Genomic DNA, 15,528 nt, shown 5'->3' with positions numbered 1-15,528 from the left:
TGAATGCTTTTTCACTTTCTCTCTTTCCCAATGCAAGATAGATTGGAGAAGCTTTTGCTAACATCATCTTGAAATTCTTTGTACAAATTGGAATTGATGTAGCTAATCTATGAGGACAGTCTTATGACAACAAATCAAACATGTCAGGATGCTATAAATTGCTTCGAGCAGATATTATGAATATCAATCATCTTGCACATTATTGTGACAAGAAACAGTTGCCAAGAATCAATCATTTTACTCAGCTAAAACATTTAATTTCAAAGAAACATAAATGTAAGTGTCCATATCTATTGTAAATGGTCGGCTATCAGCCTTCAGCTAAAATATACCATAATGTATCTGGATTGAAAATAGCAATTTGGAGCATTTATTGGTAGTTTAAAGCTTTAGTCTTTCCAGTGATTTCTGGATCCTTGTTGAGTTTGAATTGTGAAATCATAATTGCTTCTTCCACAAATGGATTAACAGAGAACTGCTCCAACTCACATACTTGTTGAGCCTGATTTTTCAGCATGTCATTTAAGCAAATATCAATGAAACATTCTTCAAGAGATCTGGAACTAGTTTGTGCTGAATTCTTCTGCAAGTCAATTTCACAGCAATCACCAACAACTGGAATCAGAGTTTGAACAAATTCACATGAAACTCATTTTTTCCCCCAGAAGGGGCTATATATTCAGTGGAGACAGTGTCCATTTGACTATTTGATGTAAGTATAATGATGTGTAATGTTATTAACAAAACTGACTTCTCTTTAAGTTTAAATTGTCCAAGCAAAACTTCTCCAGGTTCAGATAATCAAAAGTGCTTTCATGAAGTGTCTAGTTAGTTAAGTCCAAAAAGATTAAAACATCCCCTAAAACATCACCTCATTATTTGTTTCATAGCTTTCTTGTTCTTCATAGAGTTCTATTAGGACATTCTACTTGGCTGTTTCCAGTAGGGTGGTATAGAGTTGTTTTGGTTTGAATATTATTAGTGTTCTGCAAAAACATACAAACACATTGCAATATAAATTGGTACTTTTGGTTTGAATAGATTGAAGCTGGAACGTCAAATATGAAGATTATCTTTTGAAGGCATTAAATTACAGTAGGATGTTCCATATTCAAAGTTGCAAACACAAAGGGGAAAAACTTTAAATATTTATCTGTAACTACAAACAAGCCATGTTAAGAGTTAGATGATGGCAGAGGACCTTTGAAGTGAACACTGAAGTGCTCAACTGATTATTGTAGAGTTTGGTATGAGGAAGATAGATTGTGGTTTCAATTCCAAGCACATAATGTACTCATCACAAGTTCTTTTCTAACATCTTCCAAAAAAACAGTATATCCTTAGATCTGATACAATGCCAGTTCAGTTATTCAAGAATGATATAAAAACTTACGTAAATCAGCAAATCCCTGAGATGTTACAGAGAAGCATCTGTAAGACAATCAAATCTGTATTATCTTTACCATGTAGGTCTTGTCATAATTGTAGAACAATAATCTGAAGTGCCAATGAAAAAATTTTATCTTTTTTTGTTTTGTTTTATCTCTACTGTCATAACTAAACATGTTAACCAGTGTGTAACACGAATTATCCTCCAAGTAAAATAGTTTGCCATTTCCAGAGACTTTCTGTGATCACTGTAGCCTCTTTTCATTTGATGATGGATTCAGAACTTGAGATAAGAATGACAGGTTTATTACATTGTGAAGAGGCACACATAACTGTTACTTTAGAAGCATCAGTTTCAGCATGTAATGGAACTCTAGGTAAGAGAGAAAGGCATTAACTAATGAAAGTTTAAGCAGATGAATAAACATCTAGGGGTAATTTTTTTGCAATAGAAAAGTATGAATTAATAGGGGCAGAATTAGTTCTGAGGCAGGGGACATCCATTTAGAATAATAACTATGTAAACTTAGAAGCTGCTTCCATTGCTTAGTATTGTTAGGTGCTATGAAATCAACAATGGGTTTTAACTTTCTGGATCAAGCCGTGAAGAGCTGCTTTCCATTTTCTATCCTTGGTAACAAGGATAGATGTCTGTCATTGTTCAAGGACAGATGCCTGCCATTGTTCAAGGATAGATGCCTGCCATTGTTCAATTGAATGTTAAGCCTTTTAGCATCTGAAATAAATTTCTTAGGAAACATTTTTCACATTTAAATTTCTTATCATATTCTTCAATAGTTTTGCCAACAACAATAACATATCTTTGATATTGCAGCTGCTACTTATATCATCCATCACTCTTTGAGAACTGTTTACAGCAACAGACACACTGAATGGTATCCTTATTTACAAGAATGTCTTCATCATCTCGAAATGCAGTGTATTTCTTATCCTTGTGTATGGAGTGGAATCTGATGGTATGCTGCTTCCATATTTCAGTTTCCTGTAGAATTTATTCTATGAAATAAAATGCTTGAGAGCTTCAGCGTTAAGAAGTAGATACACATATAAAAAGCAATAGCAATTTATCATTCATTTATAGTCAATAACAAGCTGTTGTTTGCTAAGGTTTCTTATTTCTACTGCTTGTGCTTGTCATGGAAACTGAGGGCTGGATAATGCCATCAATAAAATATCATTTCATCAAAAGGTGGTGATTTTTAGAAGTAGTTGTTTTCAAATCACATTACAGGTGTGAAAAAAATATGAGAGGCCACTTCCAACACAGAAACAAATCGGGCAACACTAAGGGATTTTGTTGTTGTGTTTTTCATTTTAAATGAAATTCCAAGTTTAAATGTAACAGAGGTATATCATTTAAATCATGTCCTAGAATTGTAAAAGAACATTAGTTCTGAAAAGCCCAAAGCTGCATCTTTTCATAAGTTTAAAAAAAGAAATGTTTGAAATGCAGAAAGCTGAAGAAACAGTCTAATTAAGTTGAGTTGCATGGCCAATTTGGAGGAAGTGTTTAGCTATGTGGAGTGAGAGATTCTTGTTAACATCCCCATCTATGAAACTGTTGGCACTACAGAAATTGATAATTGTTAGTCATATGCATTGATAGTAGCTTTTTCAAGTGTATTTCCTTTATATAGGTTTGTTGTTCTTTTTCTGAAACCTCTTTTACATTTGTGATAAGTTCTTTACTGGACAAATGCACCAGTCCAAGTCATGGTTAAGGGCCAGTGCAAAAGTGGCATCTTCGTCTATAGGTTTTCTGAGCAGCTTCTTAGAACAGGAACCTGGGTGACTGCCAGTCATAAATTTACTGAAGAGTTTTCCAAGAGATTTTATGGAATATAATCAGAATCCTGGAAATTAATTAGATCTCTAACCCTTTCCTCTTGCTATTGAACAGCAGTTACAACGTGAAACTTACAGTGTCTGACAAGGTTGTATAGAATTCAATATCATCATCTGGTTGATGTCTTTGCAGGTGCTATTGGAATTTGAAAAAAACATTGTATTCTGCTGTTTAATGAAGATGAAATATTTCAAGTATTGTAGCTGATGTAATCTGCAATATGGCTGAAGACTGAAGATGTGATGCAATTAGTAAACAAAGTGAGTCTTCAACATTCGAGTGTGGTTTCCAGCAAAAAAAAAAAAAAAAAAAGGAAAATAGTTTTATAGTATATCCACTCTATGCTTGTATCTGATGAAGAGCCATCAAATCAAGGTGACTCTTGTGACTATTTCTATTGTTTAACTAAATAAATTGTGGCACAAAACAATTGCTAAGAATTTATTGTTTTATTTGGCTTACAACTTCAGTGTTACAACTTCAGTATATGAAGTACGGATGTAAACTTCTGTATTTATTGCAAGTGGCTGGCTGTTAATGTTCAATGTAACCATATGGTAATGCATCTGGACTGAGAGTAACAGTTGAAAGCTCAGTCTCATAATTTGATTTGTGCATTTGCTGCAATCGAGCAATTTCATTCTTTGATTTTATACAAAAATTTTTATATAATTTCTTTTATGATCCACCTCATTGTTTGTCAGTTATTCTTCAGTGCCTGAAACTTCAAATTAGAAGTCAAAAGTTTAAGGTGAAAGCATATCTAACCAACTTAGATAAGTCATGCTCAGTTCTTTGTTATTGCAATGAAGGATATAAGGTTGTTTTATTGATTGTTTGATTCTTTTCTAGTTGAATTTTCAGATATGGAAAAGATGTTTCAATAACAGTTTCAAAAGATTTATTTAAATGACATTGAGTATGAATTTATACCAAAAATGCTTCATTTCAAGAAACTTTGATAATTTCATGCCCAAGTATGAAACACTACAAGTTTCTAGTATACTATATTCTCCTGTAGATAACAATGAATTAACTTCTTCATTCCCTAATGTTTAAATTGCATTATGTATTCACTTGTGTTTAATGATAAATAATGTGATTAGAGACAAGAGTTTGTTTGAGAGGAAATATATAAAGAATGAACACAGACCAAACAATGGTACTAATATGACTCAACAGACTTGCTCTCATGGCAATTGAAAACAATGTTCTTAAGAACTTACAATTTACTGATGTTTTTGGAGAAATTTGTTTCCAAGAAATTAAGAAAAGCAAATGTCTGAATTTTAATAGTTGTTAGCCTTTTAAAAACATATTTAATTTCTTTTACTAGGAGGCCACATAGTACCTGTGACCCAGAGGCTCACAAAATCTTGATTTACTTTTGTATATATGTGCATACATATAAATGTACATATAAATATGTAAGCCTAAGCATGCAAACATATACATATGCATGCATGCACTTGTGCAAAAACATGCATCCATATACATGCGTGCATATAGAAGCATACACACACGAGTATACATTTACAAACATACATATACCTATACATATAAGTATATAGACACATACGTAAACATACCTACATATGTATGCATATACACACATACATATAGCAGTACATTTATACATATACATACAAAACAATACATGTATGCATAAAGGCATACATATACCAATATAAGCTTCTGAGTGTGCATGTATACATAATATATACATGTTTACACATATACATATATATCCATTCATTCTTTTTTCTGGCTTCAGTCATTACACTGTAGCCATGCAGGAGCACTTTCTTCTAGATTATAATAGTTTACATGGACCCTAATATCTCAGCTGAATGAAAATCAAAGTGGATTACAAAGTATTTTCTCTGACACTCTGCTGATTCTGCACAGACACACACACACACACCACATGTATACCTATGCATGTATGTATGGACAAACATCTATATATATATATATATATATGTCCCTCTGTCACATTCTAACCTCTCATCATCTAACACAAGGCTACCTCTTCCAATACCCACCTTTCAAAGGATCTTTGTCTTATGAGTTACTTGATGACCTCACCACTGCTGGTACCCCATAAAAAGCATCCAATCCACACTGTAAAGTGGTTGGTGTTTGGAAGGGCATATCCAGCTGTAAAAACTGTGCCAAAGCAGACCTCACCAGTGCTGATGCCATATGAAAAGCACTCAGTCCACTCTATAAGGTGGTTGGCATTAGGAAGGGCATCCAGTGTAAAAATCATGCCAGAACAGACAGTGAAGCCTGGTGCAATATTCTGGCTTGTGAACTCCTGTTAAACTGTCCAACCCATGCCAGCTTGGACAGTGGACGTATGGAGTTAAACCAACTCCACCATCAGTCTTGCCTGGTGAAGAAGGTTGTTATAAAAACCCAGGATAAAAACAATACCTGTCAAAAGGATGGCTGAACTCAATATAGGGTCAATGACTATATAGCAACAGCACAAAGACATAAATTTTGAGTAAATGTTCACAGTGATGCAAAACAACTGGGTGTGAGAGAACTCTTAACTTTTGTAAAAGCATATCTCCAGGAGAAGGCAGTATATTAGTAGTATAAATGGGGTGGTCTGGGCTCAGTAACCTTGGAAGGTAGTCAGACTTGGACAGGAACTCCAAGTGTAAACCATCACTGCTTGTGAGTACTGTATATTGGATTGGAAAAGAGTTTGAAGATGCAATGAATGGAAGACGATTTTGGTGGTTATGACAAAGGACCCCAACCCACAGTCATAGTTATAATAATGTGCACTGTTGTATGTATGCATGTGTAAACACACACATGTATATTTCTGAACCATGTGACTGAGTTCAATTCCACTAAGTAACACTTTTGGTAAGTGTCTATTATTATAAGACATGCCTTGTGAAGGAATGATGGAATTTGGTAGATGGAAATTGAAGGCCTGTCATGTATACTTAGGTGCTCATTGCTGATGTATACAGATATGTGTGTATGTGTGTGTGCATGCACTGTTGTGTTTGTTGACATTTGCACTTCTCTGAAAAATCACTCCGATATGGATGGTAACGTTGTTATTTCCCCTCTCAATGGATTGTCCAATAGCTCTACATCTTTAAAGACATATGGAACAAGGAAGCCCTTACTTGAAAAAAAAACAAGTAAAGGTTAACAACAGGGGGTGGGGAGGAGGAGCATCAGGCTACAAAACAATACCCAAGCCATATATTTGTCTTATCGATGCTGGCATGGAAAAAGGATATATAAATGAATAAAAATGTGTGTGTGTGTGTATATATATATATGTATACACACACACACACATATAAATGTATGTATGTGTATTTATACATATATATAAGTATTTAATAAATCATAATAGTATACATACATACATATATATATATACATACAGCATCATCTTTCCACATCCATCTTCCAATCTGACACACGTTAGATGGTTCAACAGGAGTGGACAGGTCTAAGAACAGTGACATGCTCAAATATCTGCTTTGGCATGGCTTCTACTAGTGGATGCCCTCCCTAATGTCAACTGCTTTACATGTTGGGTGAATGATTTTTACCATAGTTTTGAGTTAACTCAACCCTTACGAGTAAAACTAGGTACATATGTACACACATACATGCACACGTAAATAAAAAGATCTATTGGGTGTTTTGATGAGAATTCAGTTTTTTAATCAACTGAACTATCTCATTAAATTAGCATGTAGATGGCTGGGTATTCCACAGATACTTGTACTTTAATTTAATTCTCAGGTAGAATTAATGTGACACAGTGTGTGATGGGACTGGACTTTTCAATTACAGGTACAATCCATCCAACAAGTTGCTGCAAAGTTTCCCCTCTACCCAGTTTTACTCTCCAATGTTGGATCGACCCAAGACTTTGGTAAAAGAGACTTGCCCAACATACCATGCAGCAGGATGGAACCAGGGACCTCATGATTGCAAAGTAAACTTCTTAACTATTCAGCCATGCGCACGCATATATGTATGTGCTTGTATACATACATACATACATACATATATGTAAACAATATATACTACACTATATAACTCTATCCCTTTATCTTTCTGATTAATGAAATCTTTCAAACATTAGATGGCAGGAAGCAATTTAATGAAAGGATGTAGTGTAGGAAGAAGAGATTGGTCCTGAAGACTCATTGGAACAGAAGAAATAATAATAATAATGATAATAATAATAATAATATTGATGATAATAAACATAATAATAATATACACAACATTGAAAAAGAAGTCATACCTGGTAAAACCATATCATGACTGGCTAAAAAGAAATTGAAAAAGAAATAATACTCAAAAGATAGTAACACAGAAAGATTGAAAGAGAGATAGAGAGAGAGTGATTATCAATTGACAAAGTATACCATGGTAAATATCTAAACATGTCTTTCAAAGGAGAGACACACAAGTCATGAAGCAAACATCTACATGGCCACTTAACTTGTGAGAAATAGCACTCAAGTCTCCCTCATCCACAATAAACGATCTTAAAAACATCAGATAAACATATTGCAGGTGTGTGTTTGTATGTGGAGATAGGCTGGAATGTTTTTGATATTAGGTCTGCTGGATCAGGGTTGAACTGAGGCTAAACAATGTCGACGAGGGAGTTTCTAGATAACAACATGACCTGCTAGAAATAGCAGCCAAATTTTTATTCAAATAACACACTACCCAACTTGAAGTATACATTAATGCAAGTAGACTGAGATATAAAAAAAGAAGAGATGGTCTTGGCTGGAATTACTTTAAACATAAGTTTGCTCAATCAGAAAGAAAGCAGTGACAAAGTAATTATTCATCACATTGCAAATGTTTGTGATTTGTCATGGTGAGATGTGGTCAGCTGAGACAACTGACCACAGAGACACATCATCATCATCATCGTTTAGCATCCGCTTTCCATGCTAGCATGGGTTGGACGGTTCAACTGGGGTCTGGGAAGCCAGAAGGCTGCACTAGGTCCAGTCTGATCTGGCAATGTTTCTACGGCTGGATGCCCTTCCTAATGCCAACCACTCCATGAGTGTAGTGGGTGCTACACTCATGGAGTGGTTGGCGTTAGGAAGGGCATCCAGCTGTAGAAACATTGCCAGATCAAACTGGGCCTGGTGCAGCCTTCTGGCTTCCCACATTAAAATTTTTGTGATGGGTCAGAATGGTCACTGAGAAATAAGACATCTGGTTTTCACCCCTAAGGTATAATACTACAGTTATAAGAAGTTGAAGGAAAACCTGGCTGAGAACTAATAATTAATTATTACTGCCACCAATGCAGCACAAGAGAATCCAATGACTTGCTCTTTGGTCATATAATTGTTTACAGTAAAAATAAGTCAAACTTAGTACAATTTAAACTCAGAAATTAAAAGACCAAAACAAAGCACTGCAAAACATTTTGTCTAATGCTTTTATGATTTTACCAACATACCACTCTCAATAATAATTGTTTCTAGCATAGATTACAAGTCCTGAAATTTGTGGGGAAGTATGTTCATCAATTATATCAACCCTAGTACTTGTACTTTATGTTATCAACTCTGAAATGATGAGGAGCAAAACTGACCTCATACCACATACTCTCTCAAATTCATTAATCTATTTCCTGAATAAAATGCATAATCTGCATTCCATGACAATGCACAATCTGCCAAGTACACTAGTCGCATGCTATTTCCTATATGCACAACACATGCTATCTTACCACAAGTTGCTTGTCAAGAAAAAGGTCACGAGGACTATTTATTAATAATAATAATTACACAAAGCTTTTAAAATGAACATAAAAATCTCATGTCAACTTCATCTTGTATCTGTTCTCCAGTCTAGAAAGTCCCCAAAAAGATTATGGACACTGACTCTCCTCATCATAGCAGCTTTAAAATAAAACTAAAACTTTATTAACTCAAATTAAGGGTTCATAAAGGAGAGACTATCATTTTAACCAAGGTCCATCACAGTAAAGAGCCCCATCTAAAACATTAGGGTCTATTTCAACACAATATTCTATAATAGCTTTTACCTTAATCCCTAACATGACTACATGATTGAAACATCTTGATGAAATGTGTTAGATTTCATCAAGCTAAGCTCAGGCAAAACAACACAAGGGGACCTCTATATGATCACATGACCTCCTAGAAACAATAACTAAGTCTCCCTTAATCTCAGCCCACCAATTAACAAAATCAAAGACATTCATTAGATAATGTCATCCAAGATATAGCCAAAAATGGAAGTAGAATGGGCAGTCATAGCTGACATTCGTTTGATTGTTGATCTGCTTGATGTGGGTTGACCTGGTGCTAAACTACAAAACCACACAACTTTTGTTTTAATTTCCAATTATATTCATGTTGATGTAGGCCCTTATTACCAAGTCTAACAACACACTGGGGCATTTTCTTCTGGGAAGCAAAACAACAGAAATACTTATTAGTATAAAGGCCAATGTCATGACTTGTATATGAAGAGGGTTTGTTGATGGAAAGGAAATCTGCAGAAGCGTTGTGGTCAAATGAATAAAGTATTGGCTACCACCTCATGAGCTGTGAGTTCAAATCTATAGCAGACATTATGGTATGTTTCCAGGTAGGACACTTCAATACTGTATGCCTCAATTCTCACAGAAATAGGTAGGTACTTGCTTGCATGGTAATGTGATGGCAGTTTCTTCATGTCTGAAGATCATGAAGAAGAGTAATATGCCCTCAAGTGGCTATGTAAAGCAATCCCTTTTCCTCCTGCCTGCACCCAGTATTTTCAAAGTGAGAGTCAGTCTGCGCAATCCAAAATCATTCTTTAAAATTAGAGGTCTGACCACAGTGGCTTAGAATGCTGAGATGGTTGCAGTGAACAACATGCTGTAAGTTTTACATTGGGGTGAACTGCCTTACAGGGCTGGAAAGCTTCACCTATGCTGGAGTTGCCAGAAGGGAGTCAAAGAGGGCACCTGACTGCCTGGGGGACTCCACTCCTTGAATTGCTAACCTTTTGTTAAGGTTGACCTCTCTAGCTTTTTTCTTTCACAAGGTAGTGAGGGTTTGTGTTTGGAGTTTCTTCTATGCTATAACATGCAAATTAACCTATAGCTGGGCCCTGAGAGGTGCTACTGCTCTGGGTCAGAGTAGACCTGGGAACAGCTAAGAGGAGATTTCACACTCCTTAAAACCCTGGAACTCCCAAACCAGGGTCCCACAATTGGATGCAGTTTAAAGGTATATCTAGGAGATGTGCATGTTAGATTAGGGCCGAGCTTGGGAAAAACAACAACACAAGGGGATCTAAATGTGCAACGAAAACTTGTTGCAAATAGAATTAATGAATAGCATTGATACACACAAAATATGCTTACTGACTGTTAACATACAGATGCACATTAAGTTAATGGTCTCCAGATATGTTTTAAACCTTCAATTGTACAGCAGTGATCCTGAAGAGTATCAGATATATAGAGAAGATATTACACAGGCTATGTATTATGTATAGCTGCACCTATATGGTTCAACAATTGTCTTGGTCACATACACACCAGGTATTCATTCAAATTTGCAACAGATGCACATCAGTAATGCAACAAACAAACATCACAGATGTACACATTATGGTGAAATGGTGACATACATGCACTAACAGTGCAACAAATGATTACTCATGCAATGTGACTGTGTTTGTAAGGATAGTTCATTAAAAACATATATTGTGAAGAATGTGTAAGAAGAGTGAAAGAGGTTTCAAATGTGCATTGGTTGCAACTGTGTAAATTCTTATTATACAAGGAATGTGCATTACTAATGCTATTATATATATATATATATACACACATATATACATATACACACACAAACTCTTCGAATACATACAAATCAAATATGGATGTCACTACAAAGCACTATATTCTCAATATAGCTAAACTATATGAGAGATTTAAGTGTTTCTTTAGAACCAAGAAATATTTTCATGTCCCTTGAAGTCCTCTAGATAAAATATATCTTCAGTGTCAAATACTAGTTATTATCTAGCCTACTTTAGTCCTTTTAGCAACAATCTGTCCCACTCCACCTGTGCCAAAGTAATCATCATCATCATTCATATCTAAATGAATATCTTGTTATAGTGTGAACGGTATCATGACTGATATAAATATTACATAATATATACATGAAGTTGCAAATATTTTACTAAACCACTTCAAAAACTGGATTGGTACCTTAAGCAAATGTCATCCTATATAGTCCCAGACTGATATCTTGTGAGTGGATTTGATAAACAGAAATAACTAACAGGAGAAAAGAATATTGAAAAATAACTGAAACAGATAAGCAGTTCGCTCATTAGAAATATAGTCAAAAAGGGTTAAATGAAAATGCTTTATACAACCTTTGGTTAAGTGTTGAGTATTAACCTGTTTTGTTACCACATTTCTGTTGAAATACACCGTCTTTGTTTAAATTAGTTTTGAAAATAATGAAGATTTTAGCAAAATATATTTATCATTATTAATCTGGTGTATACACATACTGTCTGCTACTGAATGGGAAGATTGGGAATGCATTTCCATTGTATGTGTTAAGGAGACAACACCATATAATTGGGTATGCAGAAATTATGCATCACATTTTTACTGTGGAGGAATTTGCAACAAAGTCAAGAATATAGTAAGTACCTAGTGTTTAAATGAATACTACAGTTAATGCCAGCATGGGAAATGGACATTAACCCTTTAGTGTTTAAACCGGCCATAACTGGCCCAAATAATCTACCTGTTTTCTGTTAAAACTGCCCAGATTTGATATCTCACACCAACCTATAATGTCAATCTAAAAACAGGTGATAACATCATGGAAATCTTAAAGCCACGAAATAATACATGATTAGCTTAAAACAATATGGATGAATAAATATTATATTTGACAGAATAATCTGAATGCTAAAGGGTTAAATGATGATGATGATAACAAAATGACTGTATCTTAACAAATTATAGTAGAAAGCACTTGCCCAAGGTACCATGCAGTGGGACTAACCTGGAACCACGTATTTGAGAAGCAAACTTCTTACCACAGTCATGCATTCATCTGGATGTTATATTACAAGCACTAATTTGAGATTAAATAGAACCACAAGGCCTCTGACATTTCTTTAAAAATGTCTCAAATGGTTGCAGTGCAAATGTGTCACTAATTACACTGTATAACACTTCAGATCTCACTTTCTGGCTTTAGATATTTTAAAAGTTTATCTTCTATATGATTGAACTATACAACCACTACAGAAATACGCATCACTTGCATCACAAATTATTTGTCACACATTTATTGCTAGCAGGAAAGCTTTATACTTACTAACTTAACTTTACTGGCTCATCACAATGGACATACTCACCTGCACTTAACTATATGTTCTTGCAGACTTTTTTCACCAAGATGTAAAATTCATACATATTTGTGAAAGATTTCAACTTCCAATGGTACTCCCCCACCAGCAAATTTCATAGCATTGTGTGAATTGCAAAGACAACATTAACTGACCACCTATGCAATAACACAAGACTATTGAGTGGAAGACCACTGCTGCAAAAAATTGTTAATCCCCATAGTCCCAATCAACACACATGCAATCAACTTCAAACACCACAGAAGACTACAACAACATCAAGTGAGCCAATAAGGGAGCATCAGGAGATAACAACAATACCAAGTAAGCTAATAAGGGAACATCTGTATCAGGCACAGGCAATCATTTCATAAACAGGCTGCATGAGATATGGCTCATCATCAGTTGGGCTACATTACTACAACATTTCCAGGTAATTTGTCATTTAGTGTGGCATTCAGAAAATCCTGCAGGCTGCAAAGGTGTCCATGACCAATCTATATGGTCACTTGACCTGCTAGAAACAGCAACCAATTATCCTTCAAATCATCCTTTATGTTTGTGAAAAAGGAAAGGTTACACTGGATAATGCAATACTACATATTCCCAAGAGGGGGATGGCCATGGATGGAATGCTAAATCAAGGTTGGCTTGGAACTAAACAAACAAGTGTAGCAATCACAACACAAACCTCGAAACCCTATGCCTGCCATTTGGGTAAAACAAACACAAAAATAGAACCTTAATAAACTAATTTGTCTTAAATGTGCTAGAATAATTAACATCAATAATGAGTGCAGAGGAATAACAATTATCACATAGCAATCATGTCAATCTTGATACCTTTGCTAAGGGTAGTGGGGGGGGGGAGAAAAAAAAAGCAAAATACCAAGAATGTCATACAATACACCAGGCAACAAATCCCCGCATATTAGAACACAAATGATTTTGTCTTCCACTTGACAGAAGAATGATATATCAAGGCCAATGGATTTGCAGATCTCATCTAGTAATGTAATAGACTACTTACATACTATAGGGTTGCTCAGTCTGCACTGATCAGGGGTAGACAACAACAACAACTCTGAATGACTTTGATCTCTAGAGGGATTGTAATGCTAATCACCATCATCTAATGTCCACTTTTCCATGCTTGTAAGAGTCAGAGAGTATTTGTTAAGACAGCTTTTTTATAAGCAGGTGTCCTTCCTGTCACCAACTCTCACCTGTTTACAAGTAAAGTTATATTTTCCCATAGCCAGGCACAATTTTCATGTAAGACTGGAAATGAACAACATCGTTTGTATGATGGCAATGCTCATTTACAACTATTATGTGATGTCAAGACAAGGGTATACTCACACATATATGTATATCTCATTTAATACACACAGGATTTGGAAGGCAGTAAGCTGGCACGCTGGGAAAAATGCTCAGTTGCATTTCCTCAGTCTTTATGTTCTTAGCTCAAATGCTGCTGAGGTTGATTTTGCACTTCATCCTTTGGGGATCGATAAAATAAATATCAGTTGAGCACTGGAGGTGATGTAATTTGCTTACCCTTTACCTGAACTTGCTGGCCTCGTGTCAAAATTTGAAACCAATATACACAGGATTTAAATGCAGGCAATAAGTTTCATACCTTTGATAATACAATAGGTGGACACGCTTACAGCAAGCAAGGTATCGATGGACAATCATTCAAACTCAAAATATGATGAGCTTCTTCAGTTTTTGTCTATCTCATCCACTCATTAGGCTTTGGTTGACTCAAGAGCTATTTCACAAAACACTTGCCCAAGGTCCTGCAGAGTGGGACTGAACTTGAGACCACATGGTTGGGAAACAAGCTTCTCAACCACACATCCACACATGCACCTGACAGTTAAATTCAAATTCCAGATGATCTAGAGGTCACTTGTCACCCATCTCACTGTCACAGAAAAATGGTGATTGACCTTGGAATTTGGTAAACAGCTGTCTTTATGTTCATCAGTGGTTCTCAACCATTTTTTGATCCTTATTTTACTTGGGTGGATCCAATTAGCCATTCGATGTTTATAAACCCTATTATATTTTTAGAATTAAATATCATTAGGATTTGTATAAAAGAAAATCTAAATATTTTGTGTACTTTAGAAGTATAACCAGTTTATTGTACACAAATTTTAACAACAAAATCTGATATGGACTCCTGTTGAGAACCACTGATGTAGATAGCTCAAATCAGCAATAACATGACCAGAGTGAGTTTGCCTTCTTGACAGAGATGTAGCATTTGAGTTTATCAATTTTACCTAGTGCTGCTACAGATTCTATGGTTCTAGGTTGAATTGAACAAATACTAATTTGGGTAACATAGTAATTCTAAAAAGATTTTATACCACATCAACAACAAACAGATTTGATTAGTTCTTTAGAAATTTCTTATCAAAATTATCTCCAATTTGCCTAGTTATCCAGATAAAAAGTTTCCCCGATGATGTTCAATTTATACATTAATCACAGATCAATCCCATCAAAATATGATGAAGATGGAAATATTAGAAAATTTTTAATCTTTTAGGTCAATCATCACCATCATTTTACATCTGTTTTTCTATGCTGTCATGGGTTGGACAAGTGTGATCCACTATAATCTCTTATGTTGTTGCATTCCTTTGTTGTCTGATACCCACATTTTAGAAAACTGCTAATCTTTGTTGCTGTGTATATTGTGTTTTATGACTGGATGCCCTTTCTATTGCCTACCACTTTACAGCAGTGTGAAAAAAATTATCGTATTAACAATTCATTTTAGATATTTTTGTCAATGATAGCTTGCACAAATCCAA

The 15,528-nt window shown here is 35.1% G+C and overlaps 1 protein-coding gene across 6 annotated transcripts in view; it reads right to left on the bottom strand.

The window, feature by feature from the left end:
* LOC115219756 (vacuolar protein sorting-associated protein 41 homolog) overlaps positions 1-15,528 on the bottom strand; it is a 181,590-nt gene that overhangs the window by 161,862 nt on the left and 4,200 nt on the right. For 4 of the 6 annotated variants that reach the window (XM_036509713.1, XM_029789996.2, XM_036509711.1 and 1 more), the window contains exon 2: positions 7,560-7,583. The exons of the other annotated variants lie outside the window; for them this stretch is intronic. In XM_036509713.1, the coding sequence (XP_036365606.1) occupies positions 7,560-7,583 (24 nt within the window). The remainder of the gene's footprint in view (positions 1-7,559; positions 7,584-15,528) is intronic. 6 annotated transcript variants of the gene reach the window in all.

Source organism: Octopus sinensis, linkage group LG15, assembly GCF_006345805.1.
Source record: "Octopus sinensis linkage group LG15, ASM634580v1, whole genome shotgun sequence".
NCBI lineage: Eukaryota > Metazoa > Mollusca > Cephalopoda > Octopoda > Octopodidae > Octopus > Octopus sinensis.
Note: the sequence above shows the minus strand (reverse complement) of the source record. Positions and strands in the feature narration are given on the sequence as shown.